At 37.4% G+C, this 27,022-nt stretch overlaps 1 protein-coding gene across 2 annotated transcripts in view; it reads left to right on the plus strand.

The window, feature by feature from the left end:
• Nucleotides 1–26,105, plus strand: part of LOC138365522 (ubiquitin carboxyl-terminal hydrolase 8-like) — a 39,586-nt gene extending 13,481 nt beyond the window's left edge. For both annotated transcript variants that reach the window (XM_069325871.1, XM_069325872.1), the window contains exons 12-22: nt 1,497–1,660; nt 2,030–2,091; nt 3,530–3,639; nt 8,037–8,177; nt 10,948–11,063; nt 11,374–11,488; nt 12,875–12,979; nt 14,590–14,829; nt 16,388–16,518; nt 16,882–16,977; nt 18,942–26,105. In XM_069325871.1, the coding sequence (XP_069181972.1) occupies nt 1,497–1,660; nt 2,030–2,091; nt 3,530–3,639; nt 8,037–8,177; nt 10,948–11,063; nt 11,374–11,488; nt 12,875–12,979; nt 14,590–14,829; nt 16,388–16,518; nt 16,882–16,977; nt 18,942–19,161 (1,500 nt within the window). In that variant the 3' untranslated portion in view covers nt 19,162–26,105. The remainder of the gene's footprint in view (nt 1–1,496; nt 1,661–2,029; nt 2,092–3,529; nt 3,640–8,036; nt 8,178–10,947; nt 11,064–11,373; nt 11,489–12,874; nt 12,980–14,589; nt 14,830–16,387; nt 16,519–16,881; nt 16,978–18,941) is intronic.
• Nucleotides 26,106–27,022: the final 917 nt, after the last annotated feature.

Here is a 27,022-nt window from a genome sequence, read left to right on the forward strand (position 1 = left end):
TAACATTGAAATTGGCACTTAATCAATTTTCAATCACACTTCCCATGTATGGCTATTTATTTACATATTTAAGTTTACAGTATATTGCGAGTAAGTGTTTAAGCTCGGAAAGAGCTTTTTTTTATGTTTTCTTCTTGTTCAATAGTCATTCACTATTTTAAATTCTATAATTTAAATCCTAACAGGGAGCCACCAGGGCTCGCCCAGAAATTTGCGTTTCATAACATTCAATGAGGGTTTTCTGGTGGGGGAACTATGTGGCTCCCTAAAGTTAACTACCCACAAAGGAGGAAACACAGGGACTTACTGAGGAGGAGACAGAATGACAGGCACTCAAGACAAGGACAAGAATCGAGGTCGAAAGGCCCTCACAAGGAAGCTGAGACCCAGGAACATTGACTAAATACCAGCCCACCAGAACCCTGTTAGATAACCAAAACCCCACACCCAAATATCATCCCAAGACATACAGTATAAGCAAACACAACTGCAAGTGCTGCGTACTTCGGAACATCATGGGCACAAGGATAGACCCCAGGCTGGCTTGACTTAATAACACTGCTGGTGAACTTAAAAAAACATGACTCTTGGAACGACACTGGATCCACTCACAAAGCATCAATGGCAGCTTGTTACAATGAAAAAAGTAAATAAATATAGTAAGAAACAATGAAAATAAATAGTCAATGTTATTACTGTGCAGCACCTTGCCTCATTTCTACCAAAAAAAAATGCAAGTTCTCCAGGCCACTACAGCTAAACCACAAGAGATAGACTTCTTACTTGGCACACCAAATGCCAGGCTCACACTATACAACAGTGTTACTAGAAATGCCACAAAGGCAAAGTCCTAAAACCACTTAGCTGAAAAGCAGAGGGGCATGTGTGGCAGAGCAATTTATCCTCCTCCAAAGAACGTCGCATTTCGATGGTATGCGTTACATAACAGCAAAAATTATCTTGCTAGAAAATGTAAGTGGCTCGCAAAAGTGACATACTGTCCCATTTTCTGTTTTGGAGTCCTCTGGTAGGTTAGGAGAGGACATTTTTAAATTGATCGTTTTTTTGACATTGGGAAAGACGGAGGACGGCTGGGCAGAGAGGTGACCTGGGAACTATTCTGTGGTTGTGGTCACAACTGCATCAGTGTAAGAACTGGGGACTCAAGCCCTGGAGGGGCTTGCCCCCCCCATCTCCCCCAAAAAGTGTAAGGAAGGTGGGATGAACGTGCTTTGATTTCTTGAATCCAGCAGTTGCCTGCTTTGGTTCACGGACTTCCTGGATCCTGAAAAGGCATTATTTCTTTTGAAGAGACAGAAAACAGTATATGTGGATTAAAAGATAACATAATAAATATAGCTTTATTAATCATCACATTAAAAATAAGATTGTAAATAGGTAATTAAATCATTTAATATGTGATCCATGTATATGGTAAGTTTGTATATCTTAAATTCAGGTTTAATCTTCTTTGCTTATGTTCTCATCTTTTTTAGGATCAAGATCGTCTACAGAAGCAAGAAGACAAGAGAAAGGCTCTACAGGAGCAAGTAGAACGTATGCGTAAAGAAAGGAAAGAAAAAGAAAAGAGACTGAAAGAGCAGGCAGAAAAGGAGAAGCTGTTAAGTGAGCAGAAGGCCCAAGAGGCTGAAATAGAGAGGTGACAAGATAAATTGTCTTACTTTACTTCCTATTTTGACTAGGAAAACTAGTTTATATAAACTATACTGGATGTGAAAATATGCTAAAAAATTATTATTTTTTAATATGAGTAAAAAGGTCAAATGTATTTTTTTATACAGTACAGTGTTGTGAGAAAGTTTAAAATAGATTAAATTTAGTATTTTCTTGGTTTATCTACATTTCGAGAAATACTGGAATTCTATATAACAGCTTGAATTAGAATACACACTACAGTTCTTTATATTCTTCAATGATATTCATAACCACACTACCTGAGAGAAAATAACATAATTTGGTTAAGAAATAATATATATGATCGTGAATTACAGCAAGGGTTTCGTTATAGGCAAAAACTTGAGGAAAGGAGATCACGAGTGGATGGGGAATCTCGCTCTCTGAAGACAAAGGGTGAGTGCAGTACTAATTGTCACTGTTTTTATCTATGAATTTTCTACTTGACTTTCCAGATCCATTGACTATCATATTTGCTTTTTCTGGGAGGAGCCCCTTGTGGCTCCTTGAAGCTTCTATACTGATAATGTCAAACTACTTGGGGCCATCAGTCGCAGCGTTCTTTTAGGCCTACCGGGGACTAATAGCCAGAACCTGGCTTCCTCTAGAGGTGCAGGAAACAGTAGCATTTTTTATATAATTTCTATGAATTTATTCATACCTGGCACACACCGGGGAAGGCACCCAGAAAAACAGGAAACCAAAACTGACCACTGTTAGTTAGAAATAAAACTGCAACCTCCAATCCATCAAAAGAACTCCCTAACAATGTAAACAAACAATACAAAATTTATGAAACTAGCACAAATTGGGTGCTCCCCCCCTCCCCTAGTGTGGGTGGGGGGGAGGGAGGGAGAGAGGCACCCCAGGTCATCCAGCTGCTCCACCCTCAGTTCTTTGTAATTAAATTTATTAATTAAATTTAAATCCCTGACACACTCCCTCCCTTAAGGAGTCAAAAGTGTTTCCATCATCATATAACTGAGGCTGGAGCAGCCAGCTGTCCTGGGTTGCCCCTCTCCTTCCCCCAAACATGGGGGGGGAGGGGGGAAAATGAGTTTGTGCTAGTTTCATGAATTTTCGATCATTTGTTTATATTGTTGGTAGAATTTTTCTTGACAGTTTAGAGGCTGCAGTTTAATTTCTAACCAGCAGTGGTCTGTTTTGGTTCCCTACTTTTTTGGGTGCTTTCCAGGTGGGTGACAGACATGAATAAATTTATAGAAATATTATCAAGTGCCACTGGTCCCTGCTTCTCTCTAGAGGATGCCAGGTTCTGGCTCATGGTCCCAGGTAGGCCTAAAAGAATCCTGTGTCTGATAGCACTGTACCAGCATAGTAGTCATCAGGGAGCCACTGGGGCTCACCCAGAAAGTAGTGCTCCATTACATTCAACGCTGGTTTTTTATTAGAGAAATTGGAAAACTTCCACTTAGCAAGAAATTATTCTATAACTAAATAATAAGTGAATCAAGTCTTAGATATTTCTTCAACATCTCTTAACTTTCAACTTTATTAGTAAAGTTGATGTCGTTGAAATTTCTATCCGTCTTATTTACTTTTCAGTTTTGTTAATTATTTACAAATTAATATTTCTGGTGAAGGCAATGAAAGATGTAAACATGGCAGGTGAAGGCAATGAGAGGTGTAAGTGTCAGTTGAAGACAAAGATTACAATATGTAATGGAGAGAAATGAAATACAGAACATTTTTGGATGCAGCTTTGATGCACACTTTACATTAGATATGATGGCACAGAGATGGTGAAAACAGTGATGCTTAATACCTCGGCATAATACCATTGGTTAAAGTACAATAAGTTGAGATTCTTCAGGTACTGGTGGCGAGACTTACACTACCAAACTACGAGGCTCTCCTCGTTCCTCACCAGTTAGGGCTGGGTCAAATCTCAAGCGGTCACATTCTGCATTCAACCTGTCTCAGGTAAGACTCTTAAGCGTATTTATCTGCCTATAATAAGTGCTTTATATATCCTTTACTAGTATGATAGCATTTTCAGAGCCTTATAGAAGCATTTCTATTCTTGCACAACACCATTTCATCCTCCATTGTACCCTCCTTTTTTAGCCACATACTGTATCACTGCATTCATCCAGCTTGTTCTTAGCCAGTCTGCCCTTCCACTACCTGTGTATAGTATTCCTCAAAAGCAGTCATTTGTTTTCTGATCGTGTTCAAACTGTTTAGGTGTTCTAAACTTACTTTTTCAGTATTTTCTTGCTTTATTAGCCATATTATTCTTACATCATTATTCCTCACTGTCCATTTACATTCTACATGTGGTGGACAGTGAGGTGGACACTACATCCACCTCTTGCACTGTGGTGGATGAGCCAAACCTTAGGAAAGTACACCAGGGGGCATGGGGGCATGAATAAGCCTTGGCTGGACCTGCACTTAACTCTGGTAGCTACTTAATCCCACCACCAAAAAAAAAAAAAAGGCTGGTTTCACCCCATTGGGCAAAAATATCCAAGAGTAACATTAATTCATTGTTGAATTAACATTACTTTAAGATATTGTGACCACTGGGGCTACATTTAGCACCTAATTTTAAATAGGTTTAGTATTTTCTCACTCTACTGCTTTTCAGTCTTCTATACATGCTGATGCCTTCCTTCCCCATGAAACTAGTAAATAAGATAATGATGATTGTTTAGTTTAATGAAATACCTCTGGTATGTAAATATTGAATAAATGGGTCATTTAAATGGCAAGTTGTCCCCATATTGTCTTACTTTTATTTAACAGTAAAAGTGTATCAAACCTGATGTACTGCATGTAGATGATGCAGATCTTTTGGCAGGAAGTGATTGAGTATGGTTGATGAATGTAAGAGAAACCTGTTAAAAGTGAGTCTCAACAAAAGTAAAGTAATGGTGCAGCATAAAAAGAGTGTGGTACAGTCTCTAATACCATTATGTACAGTTTTAAATACTGCTACAACACAAGTATAAAAAGCCAGAAATGGGGCGGTGGATATTTGGCACCTAAGATGCATTTGTGGTGCTAGGAGGATAGAGTAAGGAATATAAATGCCATGGAAAGTTACAAAGTCAAGAGTTATTAACTTATAAGATTGAAGAAATTATACTGAAATGGTTTGGTCATTTGAAATTAATGGAGGATAATAAGAGTAGTAAAGAGAGAGGATTCAAGTGAATTTTAAGGAGGAGAGGAGACAGTAGGAGGAGAGGAGACAGTAGGAGGAGAGACAGGCCTAGCAAGAGATGAATAGTCATGACACTGAAAACAAGTGGGTGTCTGTTGCTTTCTCCTGTATTATCGTTTTGTTTCTTCCACGTTGATCCCTTCCCATCCCATGAAAGTGGGAACATAATGCTAATATATATGATTTATAACTGAGAGTATTTTAGTACAGATGATTGGTTGGTACACATAAGAACCATATACTGTATGGGAAAACATTTTGATGTTAGTCTTGCCAGCATTACATTCCCAGGGGTTCTATACCCAGTCATTAGATGTGTGTGGGCACTCAAACTGTTCCTAACATCCAGGCCCTGCTTGTTGATGTGGGCTCTTACCATGTCGGTGTAAATACAGTAACTTTGATGTGTGTTCTTGTGCCCAGTTTTGTTATGGGACCTCAAAAACTGTAATGCTACGAGTTAACGAATAATGTGCTTAAATAATTATCATTCGTAACTGGATTGAATATATCTACATAGTTTGTCGATGCAGCTTTGCATCATGCTGGTTAATATTCTGTATATAGCATTGGTTGCATCACCACTGTTAGGGGGTACTATAATTGTTTGCCCTCAGTAATGGCTTCCCAGGGCCAAGATAATGTGAGGTGGGAGCTATCTAAGTTGATCTACAGATAGCAGTGAAAAGTAATGGCTTTCCAGAGCCAAGATAATGTGAGATATGACAGTGTCTGAACTTCTTAATAAACATTTGTGAAAAAAATGTTAAATATGAAAGGATTATTAAAGTGATGGGATTATTACAGAGAGTTAAACAAGTCATTGGACCGTTGAGGATGGTTAGGGAAGTGATTGGATCCTTGAGGATGGTTAGGGAAGTGATTGGATACTTGAGGATAGTTAGGGAAGTGATTGGATACTTGAGGATGGTTAGGGATGTGATTGGATCCTTGAGGATGGTTAGGGAAGTGATTGGATCCTTGAGGATGGTTAGGGAAGTGATTGGATCCTTGAGGATGGTTAGGGATGTGATTGGATCCTTGAGGATGGTTAGGGAAGTGATTGGATCCTTGAGGATGGTTAGGGAAGTGATTGGATCCTTGAGGATGGTTAGGAAAGTGATTGGATCCTGAAGGATGGTTAGGGAAGTGATTGGATCCTTGAGGATGGTTAGGGAAGTGATTGGATACTTGAGGATGGTTACAGAGGTGATTGGATCCTGAAGGATGGTTATGGAAATGATTGAGTTGTTAAGTGTTTACTTACCCATGACTATGGGAGAGTGAGTTCTAGCCCTTTATGCCCTGCCTCCTAAGCACATATGCATGGCATGTTAATTACTTCTCAGAACAATAACGTTTTCATTTTTTGGTTAAGTTGTAAATGTAAATGGCTTCAACAACCTCTTCCTTCAATGCATTCCACTTACCAACCACTCATATAGGGAATGAGAACTTCAGCTTCTCTTCTCTTCAATTTCTAGTGTGTGGTTTGGTCTACATTTTTCAGCTATGTTATTGTGATTTTTCATCTGCAATGAGAACTTACTTACATCTATCTATGACTCAATTCTATAGTTGAGCTTCCACTGATGTCTCCTTGTCCTACCTCTTAATTTAAATGGACTTCTAATGTCCATTTGTCTTTTCCCCTTAGGATCTTTTATGTAGTGATCATATTTCCTCATATATTCTCTCTCCTCTCCTCTAAGATTGTAAGGGTGAGTTCTCTCAACCCATCCTCATCTCAGTTTTGGTGCTAATGTAGTTGCAAGCCTCTGAATTTTCTCAAGCTTCTTTGAGAAAATTGGTGTGGGTTCTATGCTGGTGTGGGTTCCATGCTGGTGCTGCATACCCAAGTAATGGTCTCACATAGACAGTGTGTGTGTGTGTGTGTGTGTGTGTGTGTGTGTGTGTGTGTGTGTGTGTGTGTGTGTGTGTGTGTGTGTGTGTGTGTGTATGAACTTAAAAGCCTCGCTGTTTTGATTCTTAAATAATGTTAATATGTTTGCTAATTTTCCATATGCTGCTGATGTTATCCTGTTTAAATGATCTTTTGGTGTTAGTGTTGGGATTGTCTATTCCCAGGTCTATTTCTCTCATTGTTTCTTGTAATTGGCTTCCTCTTATGGTGTAGATCAATACAGGTCTCCTGTCCCCTTTACCAATTTTCATTATTTTACACTTAGATTGAATTCCAGCAGCCATTTGTCTGCCTACTTGTAAAGTTTGTCAGGGTCTGCTTGAAGCACCATGCAGTCCTCTTCAGTTTTTATTCTCATTATTAACTTTGCATCATCTGCAAACATTGCGAACTCACTCCTTTTTCCGAGATCTCGGTTGTTTACATCAATTACAAAGAGCAGTGGTACTAGGACAGAGCTCCCTGTGGAGTACCACTTTCCTTTTGTGTCTGGTCTTTCATATACTCCTGGGCCCAGTCCAGTACTTTTCCTATTATCCTCTGTGAAATCTTCATTTTGTGTATTAGTCTTTTATGAGAAACTATCAAAAGCTTTCTGGCAGACCTAGGAACATGCAGTCCAATCATCCTTCCTTCTCTTGTCATATTTTGGTGAATCCATCATAAAATTCAATCAAGTTTAAGCATGATTTTAATTGTTAATCATAATTGTATTAAAATTATTTATAATTGGTCTATAGCTTATTACGTCATATCTGTTCTCTTTCTTAAATATTGAGACAATATTCATCATTCTCCAGATTCTTTGAGGATGCTCATGGAGGTGATTGTATCCTTGAGGAGGGTTATGGTTGTATTTTTTAGGATGGCTATGAAAGTCATTGGTTCCTTGACTATCATTATGGAAGTGATTGGATTCATTACTAACATTTAAACTTCCTCCAAATTGGATTTATGGGTGTGTTATCAAAGGGATTGGATCACGGTGTAGAGTTATAAGTGTGATTGGATCCTTAGGAGAGGATTCTGGGGATATATAATGGGGAGCATTATGAATTGGGAGACATTCTAATGTAGCAAATGGTGGATTTTGGTTTATTTCTTTTGATCGTAATCGATGAAAATGGAGTATGTACAGTATAAGCAAGGCCTAGATACATTTTGTGAACTAGCCATTATTTAGAAAATTAAGTGATTCTATTATAAGATGTTATTATTTTTCAGCTTGAAGATGATGATGATAAAATGACTTTTGGGAGTACAATGCCAAGTTTTGACCGAGGTCTCAAGCCATTAGGGACCCCACAGCGAAGAAATATTAATGCTGCTCGGCAGAGAAATTTTGAACCAAGATATGGGAGTGTGGTGAGTAGCTTTTCAGAATATTTAAAGTCATATATAATATTAGTATGTAAATTAATTTTAGAATCCTTTTAATTTTGTTTAGATCTTTTTGGCTTTATATTAGTTATTTATCACAGGGAACAGTATTGCTTCTTTTTCTTTTGGATAAATCCTAAGTAACTAGCTGGAGCTTAGGAGCCAAGTACTCCAGACCCTCCCAGTCATTCCAGGCCCGTGAGATTTATGCACCTTATCAGAAACCGGTATTAGAATCTAATTTTCTCAATGGGCAAGGGAGCTGGGTGTCAAAGATGTGCCTAAAATTGAGGTTACTGCTCGGAAAGTCATCGGCGTAACAATTCAAACCACTGCTCCTAATTAATTTAAAATATAAAAGACAATGGAAACAAAAGTTGGCCCAGGTAAACAACCCTTGATCTAATTCACCTGGAGTCCAGGTCTGCCATCCTCCTCCTCCTCCACAAGGGCCATGTGGAGAAGGCCCTTAAATTCCAGAATACAGTATCTGTAGTTATATATAATACACGAGTTAAAAGCCACCAAATGTGATTCAATCCTAATCCAATTTAGTTCAGGTAATATGTTGATGTAAATATAATGTGAATAATCAGTGTTGATGTGCTAAGCTGCGAGACGTTCGAGTACGGGGGGGGGGGGTGAAGCCCCGCAAGTGGTTGACCTTGCCAGACTGAACCTTAAGCCCATAAGCAATGATTGTGTGGCTGTTGGCTGTCTGATGTGTTTATGTATGTTGTTTAAATTGCTCAGGCATGTACTCTTACAACTAGGTAAGTGCACACATACAAACTTGTGGACATGAATACTTACTAAAAATGAACATTCATACTCACATGTGCATAAAAAGTTATGGTTAGCTATAGGTAGAGCTAAATACATGTGAGTATTCATCTAGTTTTTATCTACACCAAGTGTTAATGTATTTAATGAGACCTTATGATACATAGTTTTCTTTATCTTTTAACAATTCTCCTCTTGAATCCTCCTCCTGTAAACTAATTTAGTCAATTCAGGATCACAATATCAATGTGCAGAATATCGCAATCTGCAGAATAATGATACAAGTATACTAGAAAAACCTAATATGAGTTCATACTGTACTTTATTATGGTATTTTCTTCTTGTGTAGGCAGGCCTTGTCTTCATATAATTATTTGTGGTTACTGATGCCCAAAAAAAGTTCTGCCCGCCTGTCTGTCTGTGTCATTTCCTTGTTAGGATACTGGTAAGAAGTGTGGAGCAAGAGAGTAAAATGTGTCATGTGTGCCTGGACTCGGGGCTTAACGTTCCAGTTGTGTACGAATACCAACAAAGGAGCACTTGTATGAGTCAGCATTGTTGGGGTCTCAGTACATTGGTGACATCTGCCATTGGACAGTTCCACTCCTGAAGTAAAGTGACAAGTACTAATTTTTGTGTTCTCTTAATTCATTATCCTAGAAACTGGGATATGTTAGTACACTGATTGTTGTTGATATTTATAGATGTTCACACGATATTCTCTAACATGCTGGCCTCAGGCTGGGCTCGGGAAGTAGAATTATTCCCAGAACCCTCTCCAAGTATGCTCCAGGTATGCAAAACAAACTATGAGATCAAGATAAAGTGATGACAGTAATTATAATATAAAAGATGTCTTCCAAAGAGTTCATTAAGGGACTATTTGAAAATATCATATAATGATAAGAGTGAGTGAGAATAAACAGTGCAGTGTGATATTAAATGCCCTTCATTGTCAAACATCAGAGTAACGGAACACGTTCAGTACTTTACTTCCATCAACAGAAATTTTGACATAATAGCCGTGCTCAAGTATTCATGATTATTTTTCAAACCAAATAAAAGTGAATGTTCAAGAAAAGCTTGTCAAGCGTATTATGATTAATTAGTCATGACTTGGGGACAGTCATGCACTGGACTGTACTGTAGTAATCCTGTCCAACAGACAACACAAACCTTTGAGGTAAGTTACACTATAAGTTATTAATTCACGTGAGCCTCTAATGTTAAATTCTCTTGCTGTAGTGAATAAAGATAAACAAATAGTTGAGTAATTAATGTATAGAAAGATACACTATCTACAGGAGAAAGTTATATTCTTGTCTCTTTCCTTCTGCTGTTTACTTTGTCTGTATCTGAAGGATTTTGTCTCAAACCTGAATCACATTTTCTAGTGGCATAGTGTGGTGAAATGTTTTCCTTGATTCCTGGGGGAGCAGCCTGGTGACTCCCTGAGGTTAACTCACTGGGGTTGTGCCTAGCTACTAGGTCACATCAGTTGCTCGAATCCTATTGTAAATAAGATTTTTTTTTTTTTAAGTCAAATAGTCAAAGGCATTATGTAAGCAAAGTGATCAAGTGGTGAACTTCAAAATACAAAGTGATATTCAGGCGATGAGTCACAATAACGTGGCTAAAGTATGTTGACCAGACCACACACTAGAAGGTGAAGGGACGACGACGTTTCGGTCCGTCCTGGACCATTCTCAAGTCGATTGTCTTGAGACGATCAAGTCTCAACAATCTTGAGACGAGTTAACAATCGGCTTGAGGATGGTCCAGGACGGATTGAAACGTCGTCGTCCCTTCACCTTCTAGTGTGTGGTCTGGTCAACAAAGTGATATTGTCTTAAAACTGAGGTTTTTGTATAAATAGTTCATATTCAGGTAGAATATACTGTACTGTGTATGAGTAGAACATAAAACAAGTGTCGCCTTTTTTTCTAATCAATGCCGATTTTATTTTCATCAGCCTCCTGCAAAAACTGGATTGAAAAACTTGGGCAATACCTGTTACATGAATTCTGTGATACAATGTCTGAACAACACCACACCACTGGTCAAGTACTTCATAGAAGGCACCTATAGGTGGGTGAACTTTTGTTTATTCTTATTTTGACAACTTAATTTTATATCACATTATTGGATTTTTCATTTCAGATTTAACCATTAAACAATTAATTGTCAGTTCTAATCCAGCTGAATTGGAAAGAAACTGGATTAAGTTCATAAAGATGCTATAATTCTGGATTAGAGTTTTATGTTGTACTTGTTATCATTAATGAAAGCAGAAAGATCTGAAAACTAAACATCAGAACATTTTACCAATTGTTTATTATTAAAGCCTTATGATGCCGGTAATTATTCATGCATGTTTCACTTGTTCATTTTTATTCAGTGATGACATCAACTCGAACAGCAAATATCGTGGGGAAGTAGCAGAAGAAGTGGGGGCAGTCATTAGAGCACTGTGGTGTGGGCAGTATCGATCGATAGCTATGAGGGATCTTAAGGTTAGTCAATTCTCAGTGTTATCCCACTCAGTTGCTTCTAAAGGTAAGTCCATCTGACCCATGATTAGAATCGTATGCAGTCAAGGTTGGTCAACATTTTACACCAGTACTGTGGGAACATCTTCAAACTGCTCCCTCTGACAAACAGTAATGCAGGGGAAACACTGGAGGAAACTCAACTCGGCCCACAGTGCGGCTGGACACTGCATTTACATATATGTAAATACCTTTAAAAAATTATGTTTGGCATTGTAGGTACTGCTAAGCAGTGACTTAGCCAATTACTGAATGGTGTACTAGGTCACTATTCCTGATTACCACCAGGTGGCTGAATGGACACCTCAACGGAACTCCCCAAACCCCCCACTCAACCTTATCACCGTCTTAACTGACTGATCCCAGCCACAGGTTATATGAGCAGGTGGGGACCACAGATATTCAGTTATGTGGCTTATGTTTATCTTAAGAATTCAATGTTTCTTTTGTACAGTGGGCTTATCTGTAAGAATGTCTGTCTGTCCAAAGCTGGAGGCCAGGTGCTTGGGGCTGGCCTTGCCCAAATTTGTAGATGTAGATACAGTATATGGATGGATAGATGAGTAGATGAATGGATAGATGGATTGATAGATGAATGCACAGATGTTTGAATATGTGAATTGATGCATGGATAGATGGACAAATGGATGGATGGATATGTAGATGGATAAATGGATAGATAGATGGACAGATAGATGGATAGACATATGCAGAGGAGCAGAAGGCTTTGGCTGGGACTTGGTTCTTTAACAAAACCTTAACAAAAAATATCTGAAGACTCCATCTTTTCCTTCCCACCAAGCATCTTCAAGAACAAAAACCAAAAGCATAAAGATCCTACAGCAAGAAGGGAAGGAAAGAGGGAAATTGGTGGATTTCCAGCCACCACTGGACCACATCACTAGTATAGGATCTTGATGGGATCTGTCATATCTTCATTTTAAACTGTGAATGGAGTTTGTCTCCACCAATTCACTTGGCAAATTATATATGTTCTCTCTCCTGACACTGAAAAAAATCTTTCTGATGTCTCTGGCTAAATTAAGAGTTATTCAGTGTCTTCCTTGCACCAGTATGAACTTAGAAGGGTGTTTGGAAAGACACTTGTTGCATCACTGCAAGATGGGAACCTGCCTTAACTTTGCATAGTCCTGATTTTGAGAACAGGACCTTGCCTTAAGGGAGCAACTGACTCGTAGGACTCGTAAAGTCTATTATTGTTTTGTAACTACTGTATCATGTACTATATATGTTATATTTTTTTAGTTTTCCTTATGCTATATCTTGTGTACACATTAGGTCGAGCCTTTATATCCTTTGTTAATAATATGAATTTAATTTGTTTTCCAGAGTGCAGTGGGCCGCTTTCACAAACCTTTTCAGGGCTATGATCAGCATGATTCCCATGAATTTCTGATTAAATTAATGGATTGGGTACATGAAGATTTGAACAAGGTAATTTACATTTAATTAGGTTTAATACATAAAGATTAGTTAAGATACAGTACAACATTATTTGGGTAGACAGTATGGGACTTGCCCTGATCCATTAGGATTTGTTGCAACCAGAGATCCCTTCTGGAGGGATTTGTAAGACTATTTTTAAAGATACAGAAAATACATGGCTTCAGTTGTTTCTTCTTGTAAAAAATCATTAAAAATGTGATTGGAGTCACATTAATAAAGCACATTTTTTCACTGAATTTCATTATTTGACAGAACAACATTATAATTTTGACCAGTCATATGAAGGACAATTACCAAGAGAACTTGTCCGTAAAGACATTTCAATGCATCAAGCATACTTCTAATGCCTCAGTCTGAAAACCTCATTTTCAAAGGAGGAAGCACACACATATTAATGAATAAAAACCAGGGGATTTCAAAACAAAACAAACCATAGAATTTAAATATGCTCTGTGACTTTCTCAAGGCTCCAACTCTTTCTTCTAATGTTGTATCCACTACAAACATAATTAAGAACATGATTGGAGCCATATTAAGTGGTTGCAGTGGTACAGTTAGGCTTGATCTCTACTCAGTCAAGAATCCTGGGTTCAGATCTCGAGCAGGACAGAAATGATTGGGCACGTTTTTGATCACCTCTTTGTCCTTGGATATATATTCAGGGAGCCACAAGAAGCTTTCCCCAGAAAACCAGCAGTAACTGCAATGAAATGCCAGTTTCTAGGTGAGCTCCAGTGGCTCCCTGACACACTCCCTCTGGGTCTCACATTTACCATAGAACTGAGGGCTGTGCCACCAGCTGTTTGAGAGCTACCTCCCCCCTTTCCCCAAACGAGTGGGAGAGGAAGGGCAAATGAGCTGGCATTTGTTTTGAAACATTTCAATCGCTTGTTTGCATTGTTGGGTAGTTCGTCTGGTAGCTCATGAGGCTATGGTCTCTTCTATAGCCAGCTATTGTTTTTGTCTTGTTGACTATCTGGGTGCCTCTCCTGGTGGTGGCATAAATAAATATAAAGTGTAAATGCCACTGTTCCCTGTGCCTCTGTGAGAGGCTGGGTTCTGGTTCTTGATCCCTTGTAGTCCAGATAGAACTCTGCAGATAATGCAACCCATAGATGGTAGACTATCAGTGATGGTTACTTCGGGGAGCCACTGGGGCTCACCCAGAAATTGCCGTTTCATTACATTCAAGAGTTTTGGAAAATTGCTTCTTTGGAAAAAGTAAGAAGCATAGTAAGGTGATAGGTGAACAAACCAATGTAAGCATTAAATATAAACTTGGAAGAATGAAAAATGGTGAAGAAGAAATTAAAAGTGAAAAGATTACTTTAAATATTTGATGGGTGGAAGTGATGAAAGAAGTGCAAATGAAAACTTGATTTAATAAAGCTCTGATGGTCATTCTGATTTGGATTCAATTTTTTTCAGTGTTTACCTAACACCTTATGTAACCCTGAGATATGTTTAATGGCTTCCTACAAGGATGATGCCTCAATATTTTCCTACATGTCTCTTCACTAATCCTGCTTTTGACACGGGATTCTCAACTTAAGAAACAACCTAAGGCTGTGCTCAGGACCATTGTTTATTTCCTTCAGGTTGTTGGTAAGAAACCCCCCATGAAGGAACAAAACAATGATGACCTCCCTGACTATGTTGCTGCAGAGAAAGTAATGGAGGATTTAAGACGACAAGACCAGTCCATTATCCATTCCATCTTTAATGGCCTTCATCGCTCCATTATAGTGTGCGGTACTTGCAGCAATCGCTCCCTCACCTTTGAACCATTTTCCATACTCTCACTGTCGTTTCCTTCATCTAGCAGGTGTTCTCTCAGAGTAAGTGTGTTGGATGGTTTTTTACAGTTAATATATTTATGCTCATGGGTACAGGCTGTTTTAGTTTGTTTTGTGTACAGTACTTAAAATGATATCCCCAATAGTTTGTCTTAATCATAGAGCTAGCCAAGCAGAGTAACTCTTACTATTGTCTCAATGTAGCTATCACTCAGTTCTTTACAAATTATTGCAGTTGTAACTTGAGTAGACTTATTAATGTGACTAAATACTGTACAGTGGAATCTTAGTACTCGAACAACCCCCCCCCACACAAACAATTCAGCACTTGAATGCTGTGTTCATGTTTGGTAGTCGACCTGTTGTCTGGCCCTCAAATGTAAACATACATCCGAGATGAGTCAGTTTCCCAGTAGCTGTCGTTAAGTGCACACCACCACTAGACTTCTCTAAACTTTCTTGTATTTTCTTGGATATTTTTGACATTCTTAGTGTAAATAAGTCACCATGGGACCTAAGAAAGTTTGTGAAAGTTAGTGATATGAACCAAGAAAAAAATGAAAATTAGTTAAAACCACAATTGAGATGAAAAAAACTCAAAGCAAAATATGAAAGTGGTGCCTGCATGTCTGCTCTTGCTACCAAGTTTAATACTGTGTATGCCTAAATCAAGTTATCTAATAAAAGAAATGTGTGCAAAAGGGGAAAAGTGCAAAGTTTTCTTTAAAAACATCACTCTGACAAAGCTGTTATAATGGTATTCTCTTGCCAAAGAATAACATCACTCTTCCTTACCACTTTCCACATGTGCAATCACCTTTCCTTAGTGCAGATAGAGTTTGTACTGTATTTGCATTTAATTAATTTATTACATTAATATATTTATTTTTGTGATCTGGAGCAAATTAATCCAACTTACATTATTCCTCTTGGGAAAAAATTGTTCAGCACTCAAACAGATTAGCACTCGACCAGCCTTAAAGAACCAATTAAGTTTGGGTATTGAGGTTCCACTGTACATGATGATCTTGATCACTTTTCACTCATACATAATGATGAAGATTTGCTCACACTAAGGATGTGGAGTTTTACACAGTTCCAGACAGTAATAAAGGGAAGGCTGTACCAAATGAAGAAGTGTTGTACAAACTTTACGGTTTATCAGACAGAAAAAAATGTGTGTGTGTGTTGCTGAGCTGTTTAAATCCATGAAGCTGCAACTAGTCAAGATCTGTCCTGCTTTAGGGCTGGGAGAGAAAATGAGGTATAGCATTGAAACAGGCAGCAAGGTTAGTGTCAGGCCTTAAGACAGCAGTCTCGAACTTACCTGTGAGCTTGTGAGATTGAGCTCTTTATGCCCCTCCTCCTAGTCATTTATACCTGGCATGCTAATTATAGTTTAGAAGTGAGGGCTACTCGGGTATATTCATGGTACTCAGGATAGTCATAAGACACTCATGTGCGAGTCAGTCTGAACTTTTCAGATTGTACCTCATCATATTTAATTTGTTTTATAGCCAGTTACTGGTATTCATCCTGTTGTTATTACCTTTTTTGTACTCTAAATATGTTTATATTTTTAATTACTGCTTATTGACAGGATATGTTTCATCACTTCTACAAAGAAACAAATATAGAATACAAGTGCTCCAAGTGTAAAAAGATGCGCAACTGCATACGCAAACTTGACATATGGAAGTTACCCCCAATATTGATCTTGCATCTAAACCGGTAAGCTTTCACACAAATTCTCAGGACGATAATCATGGAATTTAACAATATTTGTTAGATTTGTACTTTGTACCTGATGCATACAGAAGTAATGTGCACCTGGCACAATAATTACCTCTCTCAATATTAACGTTTTCATCAGGCTTACACGCTTGAGATATTAAGTGTTGTTTCTGGCTTATCCAACTCAGTTGCTTCCTCCAGCATGTTCTTACTGACTCCTTATTAAGATTTCAAATGGTCTAGCTAAGTAGATATTCTGTACTGCCACGGCAATAAGATAATTTGGACCATTGCCAGTCATTCCATATTGCATGTATAAATCTTGCTTTATACAGTTTATTAACAGTAATGGTTTTGCAGGTTTGAACATGATGTTTTAATGAAGAAACAACAGAATTTTGTTGATTTTCCACTGGATAATTTAGAGCTCAAAAAACAATGTGGCATAACCAACCGGTAAGTGCACACAAACACGTTCATAACTATTTGAAATAGTCATGAGTACACTATTTGCAAATTGACAATATAGTATTTGCTATAGTTTTTTCTCTCTATAATTACTAGTCACATTTTCTCTGACGTATCTTTTTTCATTGTGCAATAATGCAAACCTGTATGCTGTATATCAGTGATGTGTGTTTCTGTAATGTAGTAAACCTAAGTGACTCCATTGCAAAGGCATTGATTCATTAGAGCTGTTAGTAACTATCAGGCCTTTGATGACTTTCAATGGCCAACCAAGCACACTGGTCCAGTAACCAGAATCAGTGTTCTCACAGAGGCATGGAAGTATAAAGGTCAACTTAAATTGAAGAACACCACACAAAAAGTTAGAACAGCACCTGAACACCCAATTCTCATAGAGACAACAAACAAGACAGTTTTAAAATTTCAGGTGATAGTTGTACAGGGGTAACAACCCATACACCAACCTTGCCTGCTCGCCACCAGGTGGCAGCTCAAGTAACAGGGTCACCAGCTATCATTACTCTCACTTCTAAGCCAGATTCATTCTTATCAACAATAGTGCCTCTGCTGAGCTAGGAATCTACTTTTTATGAAATTATAAGTGGTTTTGGCATTCCTGGGACATTCTGCCCCACGCTTGAGATGTTATTTTTATTATAATTAATTTTTATTTATGCTTCATGATTGTGTTTATGCCAGTCACTTTGTGTGATTACAGTACAGTACAGTACTGCACTTTCAATGTCTGTGGTTTGGGTGTAGGGTTATCTTCCCTAGCTAGCCTGCTCATGATACTCTTGCCCACCCAGCGTTATCTATTCTAAAGGTTTGGATTATGACAAGACAGTGCCTGTCCTGTGGATTATCACAATGGGGCCTGACAGTTGAGTGGACAGCGCTCAGGATTCGTAGTCCTAAGATTCCGGGTTCGATCCCCGGTGGAGGCGGAAACAAATGGCCAAATTTTCTATCACCCTGATGCACCTGTTCACCTAGTAGTAAATAGGTACCTAGGAGTTAGATAGTTGCTACAGGCTGCTTCCTGGGGATGTATAACAAAAACTAGGCCTGGTCGAGGACCGAGCTGCGGGATCACTAAGCCCTGAAATCATCTCAAGATAACCTCATGAAGACAAGGCTTATGCAGTCAAACAACTCTAGAAACCACCTACAGGTAATCTACAGGTAAACACATATTCAAAGTAGTGCCCTCTCAGTAGTTTCCCAAGCTTTAGCACTGGGGGTTATCTTGAGATGATTTCAGGGCTTAGTGATCCCGCAGCCCGGTCCTCGACCAGGCCTCTTTTTTGTTACACATCCCCCAGGAAGCAGCTCATAGCAGCTGTCTAACTCCCAGGTACCTATTTACTGCTAGGTAACATGGGCAACAGGGTGAAAGAAACATTTTGCCCATTTGTCTTCGCCTGCACCGGGGATCGAACCCGGAACCTCGAGACTAAGAATCCAAAGTGCTGTCCACTCAACTGTCAGGGTGCTAAGCCTTTGGGAATCCCACCAGGGCTTGGAACCCTACTTGGGAGCCAGGACCTGTCTCTTTATCTACAAGGTAAGAGGAGCTTGGGAATAAGAGAGAAAACCCCACCAGAAAGTATAAGTGCATCAAAACACAAGTGCACAAGTGCAACTGCTTGCAGGAAATTGGTAACCCTGAGATAATGTGCAATGATTGATAATTCAAGCCTAAAACATAGGGAGTGTGTGAGATGAATTATGGCAGTTAGAGTAGTACAGTACTGTATATGTATTTTAGATTGAATATCATTGAAAATTTGTTTTGCAATAAAGTATAAATAGTACAAGAATTAAAGGAAACCTAACCTAAGCACATATAATCTTTCATTTTTATTTTCCACCCTTTCCTTCATCTGCCTTATACAAGTTAAAAAGCATTTAAAATATTTTTATATAATTATTTTTTACTTTTGTTGCAGGTATACAAACTTTGACCTATATGGTGTATCTAACCACTATGGCACCATGGATGGTGGTCACTATACTGCATTCTGTAAGTCTGTTCTCAACAAACAATGGTATAAATTTGATGACCATGAAGTTTATGAACTTTCACGAGATGCTGTCAAGTCTTCAGCAGCATATTTACTGTTTTATGAAGCCAGCAATATGAATGTTAAAGTCACCAACTTGATATGAGAAAGACATGTGTGTATTATCAAAGTTAGACTTGTGTACTGTATTATATGATAAAAAATATATATATATTTGTGTGTATTTGGTATAAATACGTGTTTGTGGGAAGTGAGCTCCAGCTCTTTAACCCAGGCTCTCAGCTGTTGGTTGTCTGGTGCAACAACTTCTGAAGTTGTACACACAAACATGAATGAAGGTAGTCTCCACTACCTCCTTCCCTAGTTCATTCTACTTGCTCACCACACTCACTGAAGGAATACTTTTATATATCGCTATAACTCGTGCATTGGCAGAGTGCACATATTTTCCCCTATTCACAGACTGTCCTTATCCTCTTCTATATTCCTGATTATTTTCTGTACACTATTGTTATTTTATTCTTTGGTTCTTACCCTTTCTAATGATGTGAAGTTCAGTTTCCTTAGCGTCTTCTCATCACTAAATCACCTTAGTTCAGGTACTAGTCTTGCAAAAAATCTCTAAAATTTCTTAGCTTTTGTTCTAGTTTTATGTGATGCGGGTTCCATCGTGGTGTTTACTTATCAGAGATTACAGGGTACTTAAATTTGGCTCTCACTACTTTACATCCTAGCATTTTGTACCTCTTACACATCATTGTTATATTTAATACAGGATTAAGGTATAATGTTCAAAATGCTTCCTTAATCAGTGGGCCAGTTGACCAGTCGATTGTGTCACACAATCGACTTGAGAATGGTCCAGGACGGACCGAAACGTCGTCGTCCCTTCACCTTCTAGTGTGTGGTCTGGTCAACATACTTCAGCCACGTTATTGTGACTCATTGCCTGCAGTGGGTCAGGTTTGACTTGTGATAAGCTGGTCCAACAGACTGTTGCTTGGAGCAGCCCACAGCCCCACATATCCACCACAGCCCAATGTGGTGGATATGTGGGCCAGTACTTTTTGCAGGAACTTAAATAATTTTTTCTTAAACAAGTGCACTTTTGTCCTGGCAATAATTCTGAACCTTGTTGGTAGGATATTGCATACCCATGAACTTGTGATGTTCATGCAGTGTTCTCTGATTGTGCCTATGGCCTAGTCTTTACTGCATCTAGTCTGCACTTCCTACCATATTTGTCACAAACCACATATCAGAAAATGAAGAAACAATGACGTTTTGATCAGTCCTGGACCATTATCAAGTTGTGTAATAGAAAGACAGTGGAAGAGAGAAACAATTTGCTCTGCATGTTTTGTACAAAGTCTTATCAAAATGCTTTGATGTCTTTCCTTAGGTCCTTATTTTTTGTGTTTAAATCAGTGACTAACACCTCTGATGCTGTACTGTTTTTCTGGTATTCTTTCTCCTATTTTCATTTTCATTGCCTTGCATTTGTTGGAATTGATTTACTGTATATTACACACTTAACCATTCTTGAAGTTTGTTCAAGGCCTCCTTCAGTATTTTACAATTTTCTTCAGTTCTTATTCTGCTCATCAGTTTTGCATAATCTATTATTATGTACCTGTAGGCATTAATTTCCTCATATTGTATAAGCCAATTAGGTAAATCAATAAGCAGCATTTGTCATGTTTCTCATCCCTGTAACACCCAACTTTTTATTCAGACTTCCTTTCAACACTGGTTGATACCTAGTTGATGGGGTTCTGGGAGTTCTTCTACTCCCCAAGCCTGGCTCGAGGCCAGGCTTGACTTGAGAGAGTTTGGTCCACCAGGCTGTTGCTTGGAGCGGCCTGCAAGCCCACATATCCATCACAGCCTGGTTGGTCCGGCACTCCTTAATTTGACTCTATTTTCTACCTGTTAATTATTAAAAAGAACCAATTCTAATACTCATGTTTCTACATTTTTAGTTAGTCTCTTGTTAGCAGTGTTAAAGGCTCCCTGGCAATTCAGATATTGTCTATCAATCTTATTACTGCACTGTATTTTCCATCTTATTCATTCTATCGTAGAATTATTCAATTTGATTCATGATTTTTTGTTCTCAGAACTGATGACGATTCATCATTATAAATAATTACTTCAACTGTATTGCTAGTCTGATATTTTCTCTATTTTGTATGTGTCATGTATGTTATTACCTATGTGATTACTTGTAGTTAGAGAAAGAGGCCTATGCTCAAGTTATCTCTGTCTTTGTAAACTGCATTTTACCTTGAATAATTGAACAATTTTAAATGCATTTACCACAACTTTGTCTTGGAGTATTTCAATCATTTACCGCTTTATAACTAAAGACACACCGTATGTCCAGTCATCCCTTCTCAACCATTTTATGTACTGTGATCTTTTTATTTATTTAATACTGGTCTACAAAGCCTTTCTGTGTTTTTTCATCTTGCATGTTGTTATTGTTCCAGGTATACCACCTTCCTTTGCATATTGAAATCTTTAATATTTCATTATGGCACATATTTCTAATGTCTGGAATCCAGTTTTTTATTGTTTTTGGATTTTTTGTTCTTTTAATTTTAGAGGATACTTTAGGTGTGGGCACATATCCCATAGACAGCTGCATATTCAAATTTAGGTCAGAGATATATTGCAAATCTTTCTATCTACTTAAAATATATCCTAAAATTTGCTAACTTTCTGTAGGACTGTTATCCAAGCACTCACATAGTGTCCCGGTGAAGAAATTTTGGGTAGATAATCTTGGAACATTTTCTGTATCAAGGTTTTGTATGTTTTTTAAAGTTGTTACCATAAAACTGCTATGCAGTTTTATGGTAACAACTTTATCCATTGCATGAGTTGTCAAAGCTCTTAAATCAACAACTGCAATTTTATAATCCTAATTGAGGGCTAATTATTTTTCTCAATTTTGATTACATAACATGTGTGTGTATGTGATTTGTCTTTATATACAAAACATGAGTTTTGTGTGTGTGTGTGACAGTTTTATATAGAAAGAACTATTGTCCTCTTGTTGACAAAGAAAATATAGCATTCTTTATTTTCACAATATTTTATTAAGTAATTATACTCTTACTTTTGTATCTTTATCTTCACTTGTATTACTGTATCACAATTTATATATGACCTCTATTCTTCGGTGATAAGAGTTGCAGATGACGGTGAGGAAAGAGAGGGGCACTACTAATGCTTCATTATAGCAATACACACACGTATGCTGATGTTGGCCCAAGTTCTATGTGATTATCTTTGTACATGCAGTATTTTACAGATATATATATTATATATTACAAAGTATATTATTACACTTTATTAGATAGCCATTACGAACAGACTTTGTGACCATTGGTAGTATTTCCATAAGAAAGTACAGTATAATATTTTATATTAGATTTACTATATACATAAGAGTCAGAAACTATGTTAACCTGTGCTTCCATTTCTCACTGTATTTTTACTTTATTTTTCACATTTGTATAATTTTACCTTCATTTGCATTTGGGGTGAAGTGTGGTTAAATAAATGATATAATAGTCCATTCACCTGCACTGTATGGGTCTCTAATTGTGGACCCCACGCATGTGAGGCCATAGCTCTATCAACTTGGCTGTGAACAGTCTTAAAATGGAAAGTTTCCAGAAGCCGTATCCTGCTGCCAAACTGGCATTTTCTAAGCTACTTAAAATTCTGGGAAAAAAACAACTGGGAAAAAGCTACGGCTTCAAATGTGTGGGGTCTGCAGTTCGAGACCCATACAGCCCAGGTGAATGGAATGTTTATTTCCATGGAAGTGTGGATGGCAATTTAAATGATATTATACTATATATATAAAAAAAGTATCCATCTATTAAATAACAAAAAAAGACTAACCCTGAGAAATGAAAAATATGTAAAATACTGTAATAAATAGTTTGAATAAAAAATAGCAGTGACAATTATTGGTAGAAATACTAAATGCAGAAGCATTTTGAACAGCTAGTAATGAATATTGTATGTACTGTATAATAATTTGATAATTCAGAAAAACACACACACACATTTTTCTTAATTACACTGTGACTTTCTTCAGTTGTTACCGATAATGTTTGACCAGTCAGTAATCAGTATTATATGTATTTCAAAACTTGTGGCTCTGTCAGGACTGCATAATGGCTGGAATGGCCATTAGGAATTTTTTTGTTAATTGCTTGGATTTAAGTTTATATATCAAGATGATAATCTGATACTGTAGTATCATTTTGGTCATTAAACTGTCCTTGACATGTACATTACCAAGATAATATGATAACAGATATTGTTAATAAAGTTATGAGTGTTTTAGGTTAAAGAATGTTTTTATTTTGGAAATCAGATATGAAATGAAATTATTACAGTTCTACCTTTATCTTTGAATGAGGGCATTCTAAGTTAAACATACTGAAACATATTTAAAAGTTTTTTGGAAAAGAATGTTGACATTTCATAAGAAGTTAGAAAGAAAATGCTAAAGCTTCCAAAAAAATTATTGACCATTTACACACATTTATTTAATAATATACAGATCAATAACACACAACATAGGGGTGTTCTTGGTTTCTGGGGTGACTAAGGATCTTCAATCCTGGGGAAGGGGGGAAAAAGGCTGTTGTTTGCCATTGCTTGTTCTACCTGAAGTGGTTCTTCCTGTTGAATTCAGGTTCTTTCAGGTTGAACTGTTTTGGTCAAGGTCGGAGGCCTTGTTTTGTGGCCACGGTACATAGGGGGTTTTCCTCTTCCAATTTCTGTTAATCATTTTCTCCTCCATTTCTCAGTTCCCCCCTATGTGGGCAGTTTATTTCTGGGGTTTCACATGGCAAATTTTGCTTCATATTATTCCCATGGAGCCTTGTTTACTCTTGCTGGGCTCTAGGGTCTCTTCCCTCATCTTTAGAGATGGTAAGTTACCTCATGGTAATATGGCCCTTCCAATTCTGCTGGGTACACCTCTGTAGGGCCTTGAAGGGTAGTGTATATGAGTTTCCTGGTTTGAACCTGCCTGCCTGCTTGTCCCTGTGAGAATTATGCTTGCAGACTTGCTTCTCTGTCCTTTTTGAGAGTTGAACTCAGTGGCTCCATTCACCCCTTTTCCAGGTTTGGTAGTGTCTTCTGTTTTTCTTCCTGCTGGTCAGCTATTTACTCTGCAGCTGATTGGTGGGGGGTTTGTGTTTTGCCTAATTTTGAGTAGTTCCAGGTTTCCAGACTGTATGTCCAACAGTTACTAAGCTGAATGCCCCTTTTTTACCCTGGGTTCTGCTGGTGCTGCCTTCCACTGCCACAGACAAATTCATATATTTTATTTTGCTCTAATGTATCTTTTTAGAGCAGTCATTTCCTACCCTGCCTAGATGTCGATATGAATAAGCTTCCATCCCCCCCTATTGTCTTCTTTTTGTGATGGTTTTGATGTTCAGTATTGGTGGCTTATGAGTGAAATGGACTGCTAGCAGAGACCCTGGGTAACCTGAGTGCATCATCTAGTATGGCTGGACGTATTAAAAATTATTCACTCATACTAATAGTCTATTGCTGTGTTTGCCTCAGGGCTTATTTCTTTCTTTCAGTCACTACCTTTATTTCTCCTAACCTGTCTGGTGGATTTTTATCAGTTTTGTGTAAATCTCTGATCCCCAAGTTGCCCTTAACCGAGAAAGAGTCGGATTCTGTTCTGTCTCCTGGTAGGTCATGCTTGGCTACCCAAGTTCCTAGACTCCAAGAAGCTAATCAAGACCCACCAGAAAGTAATTTCATTATAATCAACCTTTTTTTTTTTTTGCCTTTGGAAACCATAAAATTGTGTACTGCTGGCATTCTCTGTGATGAAAAACTTCAAAGATGTTGTCAAAACACAGGTATATGAATAATAATAAAATTAATTTTTATTGGTGCTGAAGGAAACATTCATTATCAAATGAACAAATTCAATTTGTAATTCATTATCAACTACAGTAGGAGCATAGCAATTGGAAGAAATTTGCCATTACGTTTTTCCAGAATCTAAAATTAAACTAGAAACTTTAAGCTCTTAAGAGTTTTGTGATAGTATTTGAGGAAAAATCATGTAATTTTGTTTAGCTTTTAGGTACAGTACATACTTTTATCAGCTATGTAGAATTCACCTATTTCAGATTTTCATACTTCATAATGGTGGTCATAAAATATTTTTAGATACAGTACCAGGGTACTTAAGTTTAGAAAATATAAATGTTTATTAAATGTGCTATTTTTCAAAGAATTTAATTCTTGTACATAAATGACTTGCATATTAAGGTTCATATTTATGTTCTCAAAATTAAGCTGAAGTTTTGTCCAATTGCAGAATATATTGATTCTGCACAGAACTGTGATAGATTGGGTTTGCTTAATGTAAGTGAATGTAAAATCTCTTTGTATATACATATGAATAAATACAGTACATGCATATTATTTGTACAGGCATAGTATATATAATATTAATGGAAAACATTGTTTTATTATCAGTTATTTTTATTTGGCAATATTGTGAATTTAATACATCTCTAGTTTTATGGTTGTGAACGATGGGATTTTAGTGAGGATGATTTGATTTCAATGGGAAGCAAGATGTATTTTTAACGAATTGTGCCTGGTTTAATGTCAGTGCCTTTTATTAGTATGAATGGTTTTATGATACATTCACATTACAGATGTTGATGATTAAGAAGTAAAATGGTGCAGTGCCTGACAGTTTTCTCTCCAAGAAAATGTTACCACACACAGATTGCTTCAAAGCTATCTTATATCTGGGGAGAGAAGCTCTGCAATGTTTGCGTTTTGTGTACAAGTTGATTATGAACCTGGGTGAACATGTATTAATTCAGAAGAAAGCCAATTTCTTTCATCTACATATATTTCTTTTGAGTCTAAGATATACCTCTTATTTTTATTCTAAGTTAAGGAACTATATTTTAGCTACATATGATAATATGGAAACACAGAGCGTGGATATCTAAATCTATGTTGTATTGTTTCTGAACAATTAAAAATGAATTGCAGAATTTAACATTTGAGTCTAGTATGATTTCCCAGTTTAAATAGTGTTAAAAAATGTTGAGCTAATGTTGCAACTTTTGCAGGCTTAATCATGAATGTTTTTATAAATGCATTCTCTTGGATTTTTTATAATAAATTTAAAACCTGGTTTATGAAAGCAGATTACCAAGGTCTTGTTTGTAAATATTAATAGACTTGTTCAACCATGGCATTATGGTAGGTGCTACCATGGGAGACTTAAGTAAATTATCTTACTCTCATTGATGCTTCTGTACTACAGCACTGGTCTTATATTTTTCCCTGTATACTGCAGCACTCTTACATTATCCTTTCACTTTACCCCTTTTACTTCATATTGTTTTTCCCATTTTTAGCCTTTTTGATGGACATTTCCTTTAACTATTTCAGTTTGCATTTTCACTTGTATTGTAATTACCCCAGTGTAAAATAAGTAAGTTATTTTACCCAAGTGTAGTTACAGGATGTGAGCTACACTGGTGGTGTCCCGTCTTCCCAGCACTCTTTGTCATATAACGCTTAGAAACTGCTGAAGGTTTTGGCCTCCATCACCTTGTGTATGCTTGCTCAGGCAGTCATCATTCCAATCTCATTTCAAAGTTCAGGAAAGTTGTGAAAATTCACTTAGTTATGTAATAGCCAAGGCAGCAAGTGAAATTATCTAGGAAAATATTTTGAGAACATCCTCATAATTTAATTGTTGATTTTAAGCTTCATGGTCTCCTGATTTTTGGAAGTAATTGTTTTAATGAGTTACACCACTTGGTTACTACTTTGGGTAATGTATTGTTTCCAAGGACAGTACCAGGCACTGACAAGGAATGTTGACATTAACACCCCTGCATCACAGGAATCTTATTTTCCCAGTGGACAAAGTATGCTCAAGAAATGTTTGATCATTATAAGATAAATGT

Source organism: Procambarus clarkii, chromosome 17, assembly GCF_040958095.1.
Source record: "Procambarus clarkii isolate CNS0578487 chromosome 17, FALCON_Pclarkii_2.0, whole genome shotgun sequence".
In the NCBI taxonomy this organism is placed as follows: domain Eukaryota; kingdom Metazoa; phylum Arthropoda; class Malacostraca; order Decapoda; family Cambaridae; genus Procambarus; species Procambarus clarkii.